General features: G+C 44.3%; 1 protein-coding gene across 4 annotated transcripts in view; it reads left to right on the top strand.

The window, feature by feature from the left end:
* The window catches only part of ARHGEF9 (Cdc42 guanine nucleotide exchange factor 9), a 192561-nt gene that overhangs the window by 20492 nt on the left and 152583 nt on the right, over window positions 1-19486 (top strand). For all 4 annotated transcript variants that reach the window (XM_052672863.1, XM_052672862.1, XM_052672861.1 and 1 more), the window contains exons 3-4: window positions 5485-5632; window positions 8433-8533. In XM_052672863.1, the coding sequence (XP_052528823.1) occupies window positions 5485-5632; window positions 8433-8533 (249 nt within the window). The remainder of the gene's footprint in view (window positions 1-5484; window positions 5633-8432; window positions 8534-19486) is intronic.

The following is a 19486-nucleotide window of genomic DNA, read 5'->3' as shown; positions in this document are numbered from 1 at the left end:
CATGGCAGAGGAGCTGAAACTAGATGATCTTTAAGGCCCCTTCCAGTCTAAGTTATTCTCTCATTCTTTGAGGGCAAAATGTGAGCAATTTCCAAGGCCAGCTGTGTGAACAGAGGTGGGGTAAGTCCCATCTCAGCTGTTGTAGCTTGCAGACTTGACAGAGAAACTTAAAGATGATACTTAAGATAACTGAACAGGAAACCTTCCCCGAGTTCCTGTTGAGGGTGGTGATAGCGGTACGACCTCTGGATTATGGTGGCTCCCAGCCTCACAGGTCCATGCCTGCCACTTCACAGAAGCAATGGCAAGCTGGAAGGGAAAGCACACAGCCCACCCTGGTTTGTAAACACCTCTGGATCCCGGAAACTTGGTCTAGAGATGTCTAGTGATCTAAGGTCAGGACCAAGTCCTGTGCAAAGGAAGGAAACTTTTGGATGGGAATAGACTTAGAGAGTCCATTAGCAGCTCGGGTAACAAATGTCCTGAGACACTCAAGGGATTTACTTGCTTATCTCTCATCAGGGAGTGGCACTCGGAAACAGTTCACCAAAAATAAACACATAGGAGGAAGAACTGCAGCCTGAACACCAGCAGCAAGCTCAGGCCTCTTTATTGAGTTAGGGCTGAATTTACCTCCTTTCTGGCACCTGTTCCTTGGGACAGTTGTTGGCCCTCATGCTTCTGCTCCAGGCTGCTCTGCAGTAAATGAGGGATTTGGCTTTCAAGTGAAATGCTCCACCAAAAGTAGGGTGCTTCCAGGACAGGGGTGCTGTAAGCAAGTACTGCAGCCTTTGAAGTGCATTAGCTGTGTGAAACAGAAATAGCTTCAGCACTGTTTTCAAAACAACCTATGTGTTTTCCCACAAAAAGCAGAAAAATGCTTGTTCTCACTGAGGCTCCCTGCCCCAACCTGCTGGGAGGTGGTAAGAGATCGAGGATGATGTAGTGCAGAGGGTGGTGGAGTGAGATGTGGGGGACCTGGGCATTGGTCCTTGTTAGACAGCAAATCTGCCGCTTAGCTGCGCTCTTCCAAAACTAACACTTCCACTTCTAGTTCTCCTTACCTTGCCTTTTAAAATTTCATGTTTTCCATCAGCAGCTTACTGACAGTGTGGGCAAGTAACAGCTCAACAGTGTTTGATCTTACTGCTGTACAGAAAACAGCATTTAGTAAGAAGAGGAGCGGGTAGAAAACTGCTTACTTCTCAAACTGTTCCTCCACCTAGCTGCTTTTGTGTCCCATCCCAAATTCTTATTTGTTCAGGGAACTAATGATCAGCATAGATAAAAGCATTTTGACACATTGTAAGCAATCCAAAATGAGCAATGGCAAATGAATTACCGATTCACACTGCTGCGAGTTGGGAATTGAAAGGCCTTCCTTATTTTCAGATAGGGATATGAGAAAGGAGCTCAGAGATGATGTAGAGTTTCTCTGAGATTTTGATCAACTTATGGCCTTCACTTACAAACCATAGAAGTTTCTCTTTTCCACAGAATCAGACACAGCCCCACAAGATGAATTTGGCCACTTCCAGGAGCTTGAGCTGATGCTGCACTGGGAGGAAGCTGTGAAACCACACCGGCTACCCTGCAGCTAGGCATTGCCACCAGGGTTTCAAACCACCCCATGTGTCCTTGGACAAAGTCTGTGGGGGCTTTGATGCTTACTTTGAGCATGGCATGAGAAACGGTTGCAAAATACACCTGTGACAGACTATCTCAGATTTCAGTTTCCAGTTTGTGGAAACTCATGTTTCTCAGAAACTTGATTTAGGCTCATTGCTGTCCGAGATCCTTCTGGGTCACCTCGGGGCTCGCACAGATGTTCAGCAGGGACCAAGTGCTGTGGAGCCGCTCCATCGCATTTTGGCTTCTGCAGTTAAAATGCAGTTAAGATGCAAAATCTTGTCACTGCGGTCTTGCTCTGCCCTCTGCTGGCTATTTGTGAATTAAGGATTTATTTTAAGGAAAATAATGCTTTATCTGTAGGATTTTGAATTTTATCTGCGGGTGGTTTATAAACAGCATCTTGTTGCTGTCTAATTTTTTTAACCACACATAGAAACCAGTTGGTTTTGTGATGGCATTTTCTGGGGGAATTACAATTGCCAGAAGCTTGAAAATGAGTTCTCTCCAGTCTTGTGTGCCTGGACAGAGATTGCCTGCTTTGCAGGATAAGGTGCCAGGCTGGTTGATGGATCCTGCAGGTCTCCCAGGTAGTCTGCTGTTTCACTCCCTGGTCGTCCACACTTGTCAGCCTCACAGCACACGAGGAGGAGTGTTTCTTTTGGGCAGCTGTGAGTTTGGGGCTCTGTGCCCCATACATCGGGGCTAACTGTTCTGGGTGCCATTCAGGTGCTCACTGCTCAGAGTGTGCAGATGCTGACAGTGCCCTGTACCGATGATGATCAGTGCTTTTACAGCATTACTGGGGTTTGTGATTTCTGTGCACACTGTGCTGCATACGTGGGAAAATTGGAGGCTTATCCAGTGCGGTGGGTCTGACTGGAAGCACCGGATTGCTGATGTACCTGTGTGTGCACGTGCCAGAAGATGCACTGGCTGATACGCCTTCTGATAGCTGGGGCACTGGAGGCAAACCCAGGAGATCTCAGATCCTCCCACAGGCTTGGAGTTCTGCTTTAGAGCAGCTGCTGCAAATATCTTTTCATGAGAGGAAGATGGAACAACTTTCTTTCTCTCTGTTTGATGAGAAACTGCAAGCAGTTTGCAACAGGATCCTGTGGTGACCTTTAGCTTGAGATTGTTTGATTATCTCTCTGCCACAGAACGGGAGTTGCTGCAGGAGTGTGAGTGCCGAGCTGGCTTCCCCCTCCTTGCTCTGTTCAGTGGTACTAACCAGAAAAGGTGCATTTCTGAGAGCTGATTTTCAGAGCTTTATCTGGTTGCTGCCAGTTGGCTGAGTTGTCTCTGCCTCCTGTGCTTATGAAGGAGGTGTAAGTGAAGAAATACTGCTTTACTTTCTAAGTCCTCCTGCTGCCTAAGGAGCACTGTATTTCTGTCTGTAGCAAGGTATGATTTAATTGCAGAATGAAGATCCTGTATATTTATGGCATTTAATACAGTCATGTCTGACAATCATCTTATTTTTAGAAGAGACAAAACCTCTAAGCTGTTCAGATTTTCTTAATAACTGTGAAGTGCTATCAAAATCTTGAATTAAATCCTATATTTAGTGCTATGTATACTGGGATAGCTTTCTTTCTTTTTTTTTTTTTTTTTCCTTTGGAAACATTTTTAGCATTGTGAGGGAAAGGCAGCTTGCATCTTTTAGGCTGATAGGCTTTCTGTGTAATTATAACCAGCCACCTGGGGATTTCAGATTTCCATGTTCTCCTGAAGTGCTTGTGGAGCCTTGCCTTTCTCTAGTTCACAGCATTGAATTCTCCTACCTCCCTTAGTGCCATCAGAGCAGTGATATGAACAGGGACTTGGAGGTTCTGCTGGCCTCTCTGCTGGAGGACTGTGTGTCCAGAACTTCCCTGCCCAGGAGGTTTGCTTTTTTTCCTCCTCCCGCTTGTTTCCCAATTAAGGGGAGTGTGGTGCAGCACTGGACATGGTACAGAGAATGGGACATGGAGCCTTACGTCATCCACAGCCTCCCACTGTGCCTTTGGGTAATTGTAGCCTGTCTGCTTTGTTCTTCATTTGTAAATAAAGATAATAGTGCATCAGTGAAAGCTGAGGGTGCTGGAGGACTTAAACCATCAGAGGCACCCAGTTATTAGCAGGGCTATGGAAGTGTGAGAAATCCGTCTCAAACTGAGGCTAAAAGCCTTCCAGTGAAGAGCCCCCCTCTTTTCTTCTCCTGACCTTTCTAAACTGAATTTTCTGCTGATGTCTTAGCTCCAGGATTATACACAAGGCTTCCACATCATCATGCGTCACAGAGAAGAAAATGAAAAGCAGGGTTTTGAACCACAGTTTTCAGAAAGATAAATCCATTCCACGGTTCTTGCTGTTGTCTCTATTGGGATGATTTCCTCCTGAAAGAGGAGGATAAAAGTTGGGTTTACTCAGGAGCAAGAGAAGCATCAACCTTTTTTCTCCATTTAGCTGCAAATGCTAGTTTCTCATTTGGATTAATGTTATCGTAGGGTGTACCTGGGGATATTTGACGCTTTAAAGGTGCTTCAATCAATTGCCAGTGTCCTGGTGTTCTAAGCAATAATTCCTAGGCTATCGATATAGAAGGCTTGTCTTGTTCACAGTTGTTATCAATTACCTTCCAGAGAAACTACTATTACTACCAAAGCCATTCAATTCCATCTGTGTGTGAAGCCCTTTCTCTCTCCAGAGGGCTCCTTGTACCCTCCCGATGACTCCAACAGCACAGCAGTAACAGTAAACCCGTTAGGTTTATTCACCTCCTGTCCTCTTCAGAGACCATCTGTGGGCTTCTGTTTATGGAATTGGAAAAAGACCTTACGTGACCTTTGGAAATGCCTGGAAGGGAGTGTCTTGCTAAGATTCTTGGGAATTAAGAGAATGACATCCTGTTACTAATTTAATTCACTTTTACATAGATCTTTTTAAATCAAGAATCTTGAGTTTTGCAGGAATTGTTCTTGCTGGGTATCTTGGCTTTATTCTGAAAACTTGAAGTATTTGTTTCTATAGTAGAATGGGCAGATCCTATTGTTCTGCTGGATAGGCACAGAAATGAGCAGATTGTTCTCCTAAACCTCACTGTTGCATTATTCTACTCCTGTGTGCTTCAAGTGCTGGAGATACTTCTAGCACTTCTTAAATGTGTCTTGAGCATGGCTATGCTCGTAAATCTGGGGTAGCTGATGGGGTGTAATCAGTTGTTGGCTGAAAATCCAGACAGGAACAGTCTCTCCTTTGCTTTAGGCTACCAAAGGGTGCATCTGCTAATTCATTTCAGGAGTGCCAGTTGAGGCAGATCTTTCAGCTGTCTGTCCACAATATGCTTTGGATGCGCTAATTGGCCTTAATGACCCTGAGCACCCTTAAGTGGGGTCTACGCTCATTATCCCAAGTGTTCATTTAAATTCAGCTCTGGATGCTCAGTTTCTGAAGACTGAAGTTCCTCCAGACTTTGGGCCCTCAGCACCAGCTAATTCACTGCCTGCTTGTGCTCTTGCTGGGGCTTGGTGACACTGGTGTGGACAAAATGCTGTGCAGAGCACAAATGTCCTCATCATGTTACCCTGGAAAGTGCCATGGAGACTCAGTGCCACCAGAAGTTGTTGGGACTTGAGCACCATGACCTGTGCTCATGGTAGGGACCCTCATACAGGGAGAACTAGAGCGTGCCAGAAGCAGAATCAGCAAAACATTTGTCTTTCAGCAAAAAATAAAAAGAAGAGGGTGCAGATTGCAGTGAGGAGTCACAAGGTGTGCAGTACCTTCTTGGGGGGGGGTGGGGAGAAAGAATTATTTGTCCCAAGTTTAACAAGCATTGCTAAATTTCTTCTCTGACCCTTTTCTTTCCAGACAATGTCTCATCCTTCTCAACCATCCCCACAAGCAGCTCCCTTCAAGGTGCTTGTAGAGAGATGTCGCTCCGAGCCGCTCTCCCAGAGCACCCCGATGGGGCTGGACCAAGTTGGAGGGCGCATGCAGCACCTGCTCAGAAGACGCGGTGAGTAGCTTTGCAGTGGTTATCCCCCAAAATCTGTCTTTTGGTCTTGCTAACATGGGCTAAAAAATCACAAATGTGGCTTGTATCTGCTCTTGTTACAACCCTTGAACCAGGTGAGGCGGCTCTGATAGCCACATGCTAGAGTTACTTTTTTTTCTTGTAACTTTAGTGTTTCTGAATGCATTCCCTGTAATTTGGTTGTGAGAAGATGAACAGATAGGTGCACAAAGAGTAAAAGCTGTTCAGCAGCGTTTGTGGGAGTTGTAATTTGGTAGTATCCTCTGGCTTTCTGTCTTACCTGTTTTTTGTTGTGAGTGCTTGGCATTTGGAGGTGTTGAGTGATGGATTCTGAGATCATAACTCAGCTCTAATGTTTATTTGGAAAAGAGCAAGATGTGAGTTGTTTTTTTTGGGTGCTCTTCCTGAACAGATAGAGAATCCTGTGAGTCAAAGACTGGTGAGCTATCCTCTGCAGCACTTGATTAATGTAATTATAATTTGTCCTGCTCAAAATGACGCTGAGAAAGCAGGACTGAATGTATTTGCTGGAAGGGTCTTGTGTTGGCAGGTAAATAAGCAAATGCTCGAATGGGCAACGTGACTTTGTGAACCTCTAATTAAAAGGATTGATAATTGCTGTAAGAAAATCGTTTCTTGGAGGAGTAGTACTAGCGCTAAGAATGCCTTGAATTAGCAAGTATGGGAATGCTGCCAGACTGCATTGGCATTGCTTGGGAGCACACTGGGGATCTGAGCAGTTAATGGATGGCGGCAGCACGTTAAGGATTAAGAAGAATCAGAAGGGAAAAGGCATAGCAGCTGCCTCTTTAATTGATGGCTCTTCTGTAGGGGTGCACACGCTTTTAGCACAGGCATCTCTCAAAATGTGAGCACTACTGCGTTTGCACATTGCTCCTGAGTGCTACTATATTGGCACATTTCCTCTGGAGCTTGGTAGCAGCCTCTTGCTATAATCGGCACTTGCACTGCAGCTTGATTTTCTGTGAGTCTAGAAAGTGAAATGCTAAAAATAACAGCAGGGTGTCTACGTCAGCAGTGCGTTTAGGAAATGGGTCTCGGTGCAATCTCTCCCAGCAACGCTGGAAGAAAATAAGGATTGCTGCCCACCCAGCCATGCCAGGGCTGAGGCAAGGTCCCAGCTCTGCTGTGCTCTGTGCTGCTGTCCTGGGCAGCAGGGAGTCCCCAACTACTTGATTTGGGAGCAGGGAGCTTGCAGTAACAGGCAGGGGCATGTATTTTGGCTATGTAAGTAAAGGTGACCTAAACACCAGGAGCACAGATCCTAGAGTGTGTGTCCCTGTCTCCCAAAGCTTAGACCTTTTATCTTTTGTTGTCTGGTTTCAAAGCCCTCGAGACCACAGAGCCTGAAAGGCAAACTGGGGTTAGAGGTGTGCCTGGAAGAAGAAAATTAGGGTTGGTCTTTGTAGTGGAAATGCTAAATCATGGCTTAAAGCAGTGATTGAGCACCTGGTGGGAAGGCAGCGCCAACCCAATGGAGCTCAGGTGCATGCAGTCTACCTGAGTGACTGGAAGGGGTGAAGCCAGAATCCACCCCTTCCCAGACCTCATTTATAGATTGGCAATGGAGGTGAGGGTATCTTGCTGGAGATCCCTGCCTACCTGAGGCCTTCTGAGAATCAGCAGTTTTTTTCCTTTGATTTTGCATGCATAGCTGCTGCATTTGGGCTTATCCTTATTTGCTGCAGGCTGGGACTTTGCTACCCTGCTGTTACTACTGTACTTTCCACTGCATTATGGCATTACAGTCTTATATAGGACAGGAGTTCTGGAATGTGTGTTTTCTGTAGGTGCCTTTCTCCATGAAAGGGGTGACAAAGCTCCATGGGCTGTGCATGCCCCTGGGTGTGTATACACACATGGGCACAGACATCAGTTCCATGTGCTGCCTGGGCACCGTGTGCCCCCTGAAAGAAGCTCAGGCTGAAGAAGCTAGCTGTGGGAGGGGAAAACCCAGTCTTGCACAAAATGGCAGCTCTATCCCCCTAACAGAGAGGGATGGTATAAGGAACTTAACAGTTGGGGTGATCAGGAAAACAGAGCTTAGTTTTGAAAGGTGGATTATTAGCCCTTCCCGACCATTTGCTTTTTCTTTACAATCTTGTGCTTGGGCGTATGCAATCTGTAAGGCCAAGCTGAGAGCTGGTGTGAACGGAATAACTTAATGCCAGGTCAGAATTGCACTGGTCTGAAATGCTTGGGATGAGAAATAGCCACTGCTTTGAAAAACAGCTTTTGTGGGCTTTCCCGTTGTTGTTTTCTGCATAAATTTGAGAAGCTGTTTCTTTTTCAAGGAATTGCATCATACGAACTGCAACAGTTGTAAGGCTGGGATTTCTGCAGAGGTACCATCAGCAGTTATGACCCAAGGAGCACTTCTAGTATTGGTGTATGCTGAGGAGGCTATTCTGCTGCCTGGTGCTTCTGGGAGAGCACTCTGGTTTCAAACCCACCCTGTCTGACCTCACCTGCTCACACCACCTCTTAACTTGGCTCTTGGCTCCTAGTTTATGCCTGCCTTTTTGTAATTTCCAAGCTGCACTTGTATCCTAAGAGCACCGAATAAAGCACCTAAATATACTCTCTGCTCTCTTTTTCTAAAGAAGGGGTTGAATGAGTCTCTTGCAAACAATTTTGTTTCTTTCATTTAAAAGAACAGCCTCCGCCTCCAGCCTGAGCTAAAGCACAGCATTTATCTTTTGTCATTCCTTCTTTTTTTTTTCTCCTTCTTTTATTTCTCCGGTGGATTTTTAACTGGCAGCTGAGAACGAACTGGCTTCCAAGACTCTGAAGGTGCGCAGGAACGGCGGACGTAGATGGAACCTCCTCAAGCCTGGAGCTGAGAAGCTGCAAATCAGTAGGGTAAGGCGTTGTTTGAAATATGCCTCTGCATGCTTCAGGGTTGTTGTTTACCTACCACATGTTTAGCCTTGGAATCTAACAACCTGCTTTGCTAACGGCTTCCTGGATCTGTGGTTCCTTCAGCCACAGATGAGAGTTATTCTTCTGCTATTAGAATTGTTTTATAGTGATAATAGGTGTGCTAACCTTTTCCATTGGATTAGTTTCCCTCAGATGCGTAGCGGAGGCTTTGTGGTGTAGTGGAGGCACTGGACCTCCTGTTCCTTTGGTCGAGTGATCCTTGCAAGCGGAGGAACTGTGACGTTTCAAATAGCCTATAGATTTGCTCAGTGGTTTTGTTGATGCACTTCCACCCCACCTCTCCCCAGCCCTTTTTTATCACATGTCCATCGGGTTTGTTAGTGCACCATCTCTGTGACAGATTCACGTGATTCTTTCCAGAAGAGTTTTGCAAATATAGACACAATCTATTTTGTTCTTTTTTTGTGAATGTTGCTGCTAGCTGGGGAAGAAAAAGCTGTTGTGGTCCTTGGGATTTCCCTGTCTTTCTCTGTAAGTTGAAAAGAACAATCAGGAAAAATAGCAAATAGTTGTTACATCTGTCTGATGTGCTTCCTTGTTTCTGTGTGGGATTGCTTTTAGTCTGTGCCATGCTGTGTGTTTGAAGTCTGGAGACCTTGGCTGTTCTGTGATCTTGTTTTGGCATTTGTGTCGTTTGTGAGTCTGGCTTCACTGGTAGCCGACATATAAAACTGAATAGTACAAAACACAAATGCTAGCTGGCGTCTACCATGATGCAAGGAAAGTTTTCTAGTGGCTGGGCCAAAATAGGTTTAGCCTTTGTTGTTCCTCTAGGGTAGACAAACAAAGAATGATCTGGAAGCCAGGAATTTCCCTGCTGGAATTGACTGGAGGAAGCTGACCTCCTGTGGTTGTGTCTCTGCAGTTCTTCTCTCCATTACTGTCCTTCCTTGCCAGTCTTTTATTGTGTATCTTTCCCTTTGATACCTGATGAGTTGCCTTCCCGAAATGTGATTTCCAAGGAGGACACAGCCTTTGTGCATGTTTTTCTACTGCAGAAGCAATAGATAGGTGGTGAGGCAGTCTACTCTGGCCTGCTTTGATATTTCTTGGCTTGCAAGAGATACATGCAGGGATAGACCACTGCTATCTCAGTAATTTGTGGCTTTCTGGAATGCCTCCAGTTTTCTCTCCTGATTTTAGTGGTCTGAGATATAAGATAGAGGGCAGTGAACAAGCAGTTCAACCTTTCCTTTTCTCTTACCTCCATTTGGATCCTACTGTTTCTCCAAAATAAGTGCTGCTTTCACCTTGAAACAGCTGTTCTAGTTACAGGGATGCTGAACATCTAAGCTTCTGGAAGATAAAATGATCAAAATTCTGTACAGCTGTTTGCTTTCTGGGACAGAATAAAGAAATGCAACAATAATATCCACCTATAAAGGATGCAGCAAGGATTGTTACTGCAGCGTTACAGCAATGAGACTGGCTGCAAGCCCTATCAAAGAATCTCATCAGGTGTGCCACAAATGTTTCCACATTTGGAATCTAGTGTTAACTAGTGCATAGGTATGTCTACTTAGCAAATCTAACACTTTCTTAATCTGTTCATAGGAGATGTATGTTTTACAGCCTTTGTAGATATCCCTTCAGCTCTGCTCAGAAACCAGCACATTTTTCTGTTCTGCCATAATACTGCTATCAAATACACAAAAAATAGAATTGTGTCCTGAGTCATCTCAAAAAGCCAGACTTGTTTCTGATTGAGAATAGAGAGTGACATGAGAGCACCCTTACAAAGGCAGCTGAGAATTAAAGCTCCAGCAAACCAGAAATACTGGTGAAGTTTGGGAAATGCTAGCTAGGAAATTTTCTTTCTCCAGTGGAGAAATATAAGGAGGATGTGAAACAGAAAAGGGAAATGAGCTCCTTGTGAGCACAGAGACTTTTATGTGATGCTTGGCTCAGTGACAGATCTGCCAAACACCCGTGTGTCACTGGGGCACAAGATTGGTTTGGGGTGCTGAACAAGCTGATCTCTGAGGCTTGTTTGGCACTGCCATTAGGCAGCTTGTTGCTCAGCCTGAATTACAGTGGACAAGCAGGTGTGAAACCTGTGCTGGAGTCTATAAATCAGAGTTACTGTGGTGAACACCACCAGAGCAGGTATATAAATTTGGCTCACAATAGCAGTGCTGGAAAAATTCATCTGCTGCCTCTGCCTCAAGTTGAGTGAAGATGTATGGGTCTGTAAATCATCTGTTTGCCAGAAAGAAATTTCTTCATTGACAAGATTTATAAATTTGAGATAAAATTTGTGAACTTGGGTATCTCTTGTCAGGTGTGTTCATTGGCAGGTGCAGAACTAGTACAGAAAGGAGTGATTTATACTTCCAAACCAGATGTCAGGCTTCCAAAGAAACTGCTTGATTTCTGTCTTGAATGGAAATGCCTGAGGTGGAGAGAGAGCAAAAGGAAATTGACAAAGCATTAGGCTTGTCTTGGAGGCATCAGTGCCATCTTGGTCCTTAGAGAGATGCTGGTTGTTGTGCAAAGAGTCATGGCATTGCTACATGTTATGCAAAAATGGAGAGCTGTTGATCATCTTATGAAAGAATCTCTTTTTCATCAAGACCATTATTTGTCACATGTGGTTTACTGTGTCCATCACTTTGCAGCAGGCTGTATCTTGGTGCATCTGTCCAGATATTGGGGACAGCTGCTGGTAGCAGCCATGCCACCTCCCTGCTTGGTGGTTTTCTGTTACACCTGGGAGCTGAAAAGAGGAGCAAAGTGCAGTTGGAAAAGCAAGTGGTGGTAGCAGGACATGAGAGAAAGATGTGTGTGTAATCCTGTGCTCCACCTCACCTTCGTGCTCAGCATTCATACACAGTGTGTTTTGGTTTTTTTTTTCTTACTAGTCTCAGCTTTCTTCTATCAGTCATACCCAAGCTATTTTAATGAGTTAACACCAGCAAGTCTGGACACAAGCCTTAGAAATTTCCTATGGGATAGATAAGGTTTATTATCCACACTTAGTGGGTGGGAATGAGGAAACTGAAGCACCACAGGGTGGTATATGGAGAGCCAAGCAATAATTTTTCATTTCGCTCTTAATTTCATGATGGGGAAAAAAAAGGAAATGGTATCAAAACTGAGTTGACTTGTAAAAGTTTTAAGTACATTTCTCAGCCTGGAGAAAACTCTATACTGAAACACCTTATATGCAAAGCATTTCATTTTGGCACTATGGTTTGCTTGGAGTCTCTACTTTGATGGGAGCAATTTGGTACAATTAAGAACCTTCAGGTGCCCAAATCTGCAGGCTGTGCTGCAGCAACAAACTGAAATGCCAAAAGGAACTTCCAGAAAGCTGCACTAGCTCTGACAGGGCCCTTGGCATCTGTCTTACCTCTGTGATTTACCCTCAGGTAGGTCCTGCCAGCTGGTGTGTGGCTGAGCCCATTGAGCAATGGACAAGGGAAGAAGTGAGTTACTTTCTCCAACCCCAGGGCTATTCTGGAAGATGCCTTATTGGTCAGACTGGCCGATGGGAGATAGTCCAGAAGGAGATTCAAGCATTCTGGAATCAGAACCATTCACTTAATAAGTGTAGGACAGCTTTAGTTTTTAGTCTTTAACTTAGCAATGATGATGGCAAACATTCACGTTCTCTGCTACTTTCCCCATTTGTGTTGTGTGCTCTTGTACAAAGGACTAAAGCCTCACTTCATGTGCTGAATGAAGGCCACAGTTGAACTACTTAGGATGGAAACTTTGCATTATTGCTAGCATCTTCAACAGATTCTACATTAATGATCAGTAGGCCTGTTGTGCAGAGGTGTTGAATGTTTGCAAAACCCCACCAACCCAGCCTGTCCTTGCTCTTCTTCGCAAGCACAGGAAGAAGAAGCTATGTTCAGAAGCTTCTTTGAGCTGCCTTTGCTACCCAAAGCTAATTCCCCACTGGCACATTTGTAAGGAATAGGAATTTCAAGCAAACTGCAGCCTGCAAGAAAGAGGAGTGAAGGGAAAGTTGATTTGGGTTCCCTCACTCACGCTGTGCTGAGATGAATAGGGAATGCTGGTTGGTATTCTGTACCAGCTCTTCTGCTTGCTATTTTTATCACCTCGCATAATGCTGAGTTTGCATTTTGTTTAGTGGGTTTATTTTTTTTCCTCTTTGAAATGTGTCCTGCACAGTGTTTCTCTTGGCTTGCTACTGTGGGGAGGAAGGGGATATGGAAGGGATTGTAGACTGCTGCATTCTGATACGTGAGCTGTATGTAATCATAGTCATTTTTTAGCTCTTCTATCCACATGAATAAGCTGATAGAAAAACGTTGTCCTGTGGCTTTCTGGATGCTAATTAATTTAAATATCACCAATATTTAAATTAACATTGATGAGAGTGTTGTATGCACGTGAAGAGGGCTGCCAGAGAAATGCGTTGTCTTTTAATCTCCCTTCATTTTGAACAGTTAGCACTTCTGCTGCCTGGGTGCATCTCATCTGTGTGTCTTCTGGGGTTTATTTTATATCTTGATAAAGCTATTATACTGCTATTCTTACTAGTGCTCTGAAATCTACTTTGTACAGTTTTTTCCATTGCTTTTCTCCTCAAGGTCACTCCTAGGCATTTGTTAATGTTTGTGTGCCATATTGCTTAGGAAAAAAAAAAAGAAAAAAGAAAACAGAAAAGGGGAAAAACAGACCTGTTCATTCATTGTGGAAACAGCAGTTCAGTCCAAGTTGACTGGTCCCAGTGACCTTGTCGTGGAACCTTGTGACTCCAATGCTGGCAAATGCTTCCTGTATGTCTGTGTGAAGAGTGCTCAGCGAGGATCTCTGGGTGAGTGGGATTTGCAGCAGTAGGAGCCTTTTAAGCACCTGAGGTCTGATGCTTCTAATCTGATTTTGTTTGTGAACTGATCAGAGCACAGTGAGCACTGATTACGTGTGTGTAGTCTGTGCTGAACTCCAGGTCATCCCTAAACCCATCTGCATCCATTTTGCATGAGTGGTCTGTGCTTTGAACTCGTTCCCTCGTGACTGTGATGGAAAAGTAGTGCAAAACACACTTTGGGATTCCTAGTAGCAGAACTGAACAGAGCTTTGGTTATTTTGTCATGCTTTATAAATAACATTTAATGGTGCTGTGTTCTGTACAGAGCAGTGGTGGGGGACCATAAGCTTTGGTTAGTTGGGTCTTACTCTACCAGTTTCTCAACCACACCTGGAGACAAACAGGTTTTTAGTGAGCAGGAATCCTTAGAGGAAGGAGAAGCTTGATGTGAAAAAACACTGAGCTTGGAGTGGTGAGTTTCTCTTCTAGATAGCACGAGAGATTTCAAGTGCCAGACTTACAAGAAGTTCTCAGCTGTTTCAAGGTTACGTGTAAGCCTATATTAAGAATCTTCCAGTAGCTGATGGTCTTTATAGTGTAGTTAAACCTTGGGAAGTCTTCTGTGCAACTGCAGATGGTAGGTGCTGCATCCTACATGGTATTAAATGCGAGTGGAGTGGTGACTGTACATAATCACCTCTTCTGTAGTGCAGATTAAGCACTCCTGTTAAATACCAGCTTGGAATGGATTCTTTTTCCTATTGCTCTGTAGTTCTATGCTGATTTCTGTGCTTCAACTCATTACTCAGCTCTGTCACTGTGTTTCACTTTAGGATATGGTTTACACAAAAGAGGCTCTAATATAAACTCAATTTGCGTTGCAATGCTGAAACCTTAATAACATTTTGGTTGGCAGCTCTGTGTGGTTTGCCCTTCCCCAGTGCACTATGTTCTTAATAAACCAAAGTCTGTGGTAGGTGTAGCATAAAAAATCTCTGAGTAAATATTGGAATAAGTGCTCCTGTAGTGCTTCCTAAGCTCTGGCTGCATTTGTGATTCAAGGCCACTGCAGTGCTGCCAGTATGTAGCTGAAAAGGAGCTAAATTTGGGAGGGAGAGGTGAAAGCACAGTCATAGATTCAAAACCTCTTCTAAGATGTGATTCTTAGATGCATTATCCACACAAAAATGCACACTGTGTAGGGGAGCACATCTGGAAACTCGCTGGAAGTTGAAGGGGAAATGGTTACGGTGCGTTACGGTTACAGACCTCATGCAGTCCTGTAAGGCATGAGGTCTGAAACGCTTCACTGTGTCACTGACCCAGCCAAGGGCTGTTCCCTTTCAGGGCTGTTCTCCTTCAGCTTCTGTGGAGATCTACATCATGGAGGTCGCAGGGCTATCCTGCTCCTGCGCTGCTGTAAGCTGAGTGCGGCACAGTGCTGTGTCCTGAGCTGAAGATTTGCTTCTGTTGACTCTCCAGCAGGGTGATCTGGGACTATCCCCACTGCTCATTTCCCCCATCTTTTCCAATCAAATTATAATTGTGTATTTTGGTGTAGATGTATCTGCACTGTGCTAGTATTTGGGGAATGAGGAGTGTAATATTCATGGGGTGAGAAGCTGCATAGGAACATGGGTGTTATCCCAGAGAAATCACACAGCCTGCATTGAACTTCTAAATGAATCAGGGAAAACGTCATCTCTTAATGGACTATGAAGAATATTGATGTTAATTTCCCTAATAAATCTCTTTCTATGTCTAATATGTAAGGAAATATATTACCCTGTTGTCTCAAAACCTTGAGAGATCAGTCTTATCTGAATAAAAATTTAATGTTAGCTCAATTTGGTGTGATGGGGTCAGTGGTTGCACTCTTATGCAACTGGAGTAATAGATGAAATCATAGCTAATTGCACTGTGGCTTTTGTCAACATTAAACACTGTTTACCATCACAAACACCAAGACACCCACAACAGCAGGGTGCATTGCAGTGTCCTTTGAAGGATATGGGAAGCTGCAGAGCCCAGAATGTGAGAGCCAGCATGAAGGGAAGCATTGCCTTATCAGAGAGATATTCTGCAGCCTGCAGTTCTTGGGGACTGCCTTTGGAAGGGTCTTTTGGCATGGCCTTGGACAACTCTTGTCCTCAACAGGGGATGTAACTGGTGCCGAATGTAGAGAGCTGCTGCAGGCCCCGTCGCTTCCCAGATATGGACCTCTGTTGTGTAAATCTACATGCTAATGAAGCATGGTCTTTTGCCATTCTGTGTGTCTACTATTGCTTTGTGTGGTAGTGTCAAATTTAGGTGTCTCCTCAGTGTTGTTACATGTGATTTGGTAAATGAAAGGGAGGAAAACAAAAAATATTTGCTGCAAGCCAAAAAAGACCTGATGCCAAGCACAGCTGGAGTGGGATGCCTGAGAAGCAGATTGCTCCAGGAAAGATGAGTCAGTACTGAATGATTCCCCTTTGCACTCCTCCTCATGCAAGAACTTAACATATCTAAAAGCAGAAGTGCCTCCACTATTGTTCTTTGTATGATGGGTGCTCCTCAGTTCTGTCTCTTGACATGCTTCTAAATTTTTAGGTGACTTCAACCTTGCCTAAAGAAACAAGTAAGTCTCCCTGGAGCCAGGCAGAAATTGTTAACCGTCTTTTAGAGGAGGTTTGCTATGCTGTAGGGTTCTCAGTCTTGCTCTGATGTCTAGATGTGGGAGAGTTTGACCTATCATTCAATCAGTGTCAGCACAGTGTTGGTGAAGGGACAGAGGTGAGCTGCGAGCAGCATGTTGCCAGGCAGTGACAGTGATGCTGTGCTGTGGTTGCCCTTTGTGTGGACTGCAGTTGGATGACAGTCTTGACTGGCTCTAGAAAGTCTTTTTCTCAAGACTTTACTGTAGCTGTGATGCCTTCAGGTATGGCAGCAATGCTGTTTGCTTTCTTGGAATTTCACAGGGTAACTCTGAAAGAAGCTGTTCTGTGGGACTCCTCTTGTTTGTGATGCCTCCCAGCTGTTCAGACACCGGCCACTGCTGGCTGCAGACAGGGCTGGGCTCAGCAAGGCGAGGTTTCCAGCTCCACAGCAATTCCATGAAATTGTGAAGAAGCTCATGCAGTCTTTTGCAGATGTATATGGTTTATTTGGTCTCTCTCAGGCCTACTGAACAGTATGCTATCAGGTGTTTTCCACTGTGTGGTGCTTTCTTTGTAATTCCCTGTGCTGAAATACAGCACAGTTAGACTGCCACCAACAAAAGCAAGACTGCACGGATGCAGTGTTATGGTGCAGTGTAAGGGTGATGTTTTCTGAATCTTCTCCCACCTCTGGCTCAGTGATTTGGGGTGAGAAGGGGAGGGAGAGCTACCCCACTCTCATCTCTGTTTCTTCTCTTTACTGCAATGGGGTTTCATCAGGGATCAAGCCATCCGTGTTCCTGCCTTATGGGTTTATCCGTGTGACTCCACTAGAGCCAACGGGTATGTAAAGTGACATGCCTCAAACCCTCTTAGTGCTGGGCACAGGGGTGGAGGAGGGAGAACAAGTGAAGTGTCTCAACACCAAAGAGAGCGACGATCCTGCCCAAATGTGAAGCCTGCACTCAGGGAACGCAGGAGCAGGGCAAGGCTTTGGCTGAGTGTGAAGACCCCAAAGGGGCAGAGCTCTACATCACGAAAATGAGCTGTGCAGGTCAGGAAGCTGTTCAGCCCCACCTGCAGCATTTGCAGAGTTGTTCTGGGAATGCACTGAGGTGCTGTGGAATGGCTATAAGATCTGCTGACCAGTAGATCAGTTTGTGCGCGCGCTTTAGTTCCTTGCGTTCCTTATTAGCACCATCATCTTCTCTTCTAAGGTACCTTACTTTGATTTTTAACACTCGACAAACACCAGATATTCCTCCAGAGAGGTCTGTGATTACAGCTTAGCTTTGACAGCTGAGAGCCGTCCAACTGACAATCTGAAATGCTGCTATTTTGAGCTCTGCTGTTGTTCTCAACTGCCAGCGGTAAGTTTGCATTTCCTGTGGATGGGATTTGGGATTGATGTGGGTTGTTACAAATCAGGTCCTCGGTAGATCGGGCCGTGCTGAAGATTGCATTGTGTGAAATGGTTGTCTGCCTTTGTGAGTTTGGCTTTTTTTTGCTGTTTTGATACTCTTTCAGACAAAACAGAGCAGAATTAAACCCCCACATCCCAGACAGTCATTACTAAAGAATTTGGTTTGTTTTACTGAAGCATTTTACAGGCCCTTCTGCAGAAAGATGTATTTCTTTCCCACCATTTTCTTCTTTCTTGTTGGCCTCAGAATAAAGGCAAACTGAACTTCACAAGCACTTTTTGGGAGTCAGACGTTTTCCAGCTATTATTTTGCAAACTATTAGAGCGGCAGATCATGAGGTGGGAACCTAGTTATGCAAACAAAGTGGCCACGTCACTCTTGGCCAAAAATAGCTTCAGTACATGTGCAGTAAGGTGGAAACGAAAGCCCTTGGTGTACATGGAGCAAACAGTGATGGGAGGGAGGCGAGAGGGGAAGCTGCAGCTTTTTGTTTAGAGCCTCTCAGGAGACGTTTAGAGAAAGTGTGTTTTCCAGAGAGGAGCAGAGTATTGCTGCTCACAGTTTCAGTGGGTTGGGAGTTACTGCCTTTCTTACACGGAAAGAGAACTCGGGTTTTGTGAGATGACACTTTGTTCCCAGAGGTGTTAATCATTTTTAATATCCACACAGAGCACGTAGAAATACTGGAGCATAGTTCAAAATCATGCCTGTCTGCTCCTTACTATTGGAGGCGCTCACATCTCAGAGTGGAACTTTCCTTTGCCACTGAAATCTGTTTCCATTTCAACCTCATCAGTGCAATGCCCTGAACAATTTTGTGACCACCCTCCTAGCTATTAGCTGTGTGAACTCTCACTGTCTTTTAATTTTACTGAGCATTTACAGAACGGATATGGTCTGTCATCCTTTTATATGTTACATGGTACCTTTCACCAGGCTTAAAATAACCTTTTTTTCTTCATCCTATAGTATTACTACACTCTCCCTTTGCAGTGATGTGTTTTATTGCTGTATCTGGCTGTTAGGAAATCACATAGCATTTCTTGCCAAATGAAGATACGGTTTTGAGTAAATAAAGGAGATAAAATAGTAACTCCGGTATGGAAAAATCTGCCTGCCTGCCAGTGTGTAGATGTAGTTTCCATTGAAATCTTTTTTTTTTTCTTTTTTTAATGAAGACTTGCAATTTCTTATCTTTCAGTACTTCTCTGTATGAGTGAAAAGGGGCCTATAAAGTTGAGCAAATGCTTGCCAGCTCCTGTAATGAGAGAGGCAGCTCCCCAGCGCTGTTTACTACCTATTCCTCACAGACTTATTTTTGGTCTCAAATGAAAATTATTTCTGTAGTCATCCAGAATTGTGAGTGCTTACCAGAATATCTTATTTAATGTGATCAAATAGGAGTTCTGTATTTCTGTTCTGGTTCTTTCCAAAGCTACGTATAAATGTTTTCTCTTGAAGATATTCCCAAATGGAGATTTTTATTGTTTGGGTCCCCCACCCCAATTTTGTCATGTTTTGTGCACGTGTCTAAGAAACAGAGGCTTAGGTAACAAAATGAACCTTTCAGGTGTTGAGATAATTTGCCTCATCCAGACCCGAGTGTTCTTCAATCAGGATGCCTGTGTGTGTTGCTGTTCAGGCTGTGCCAGGTGAATGTTGTGGTGTTCTGAAGTAGCACATCCCAGGTGAAAACTGGCACAAATATACAGAAAGGGGATGTTAGCACTGATTTATTGGCTTGTCAATTAAATGAGAGCGCTAGGATTGTCAGTGCATGTCTGAGAGGTTAAGTATTGTGGTGACAGCAAAATATCAGCTTCTTGAATGTAACCGCTCTTTCCTATACATCTATGTTTAATTAAAATATTCGTACATCCTGCACTCTTCAACATTAATTCGGAGATTTATTTTGAACCATTGCCAGGGGAGTACATTGTTATGGCATCCTCTTTCCACATCTATTAGCAGGAAGAGGATAATTGAGGAAATCTCACACAGATTTAATTGGGGACTGAGGGCA

The sequence above is a fragment of the Tympanuchus pallidicinctus genome, unplaced genomic scaffold (genome assembly GCF_026119805.1).
Source record: "Tympanuchus pallidicinctus isolate F22 unplaced genomic scaffold, pur_lepc_1.0 scaffold13, whole genome shotgun sequence".
In the NCBI taxonomy this organism is placed as follows: domain Eukaryota; kingdom Metazoa; phylum Chordata; class Aves; order Galliformes; family Phasianidae; genus Tympanuchus; species Tympanuchus pallidicinctus.
This window is presented reverse-complemented; position numbering and strand designations above follow the sequence as displayed.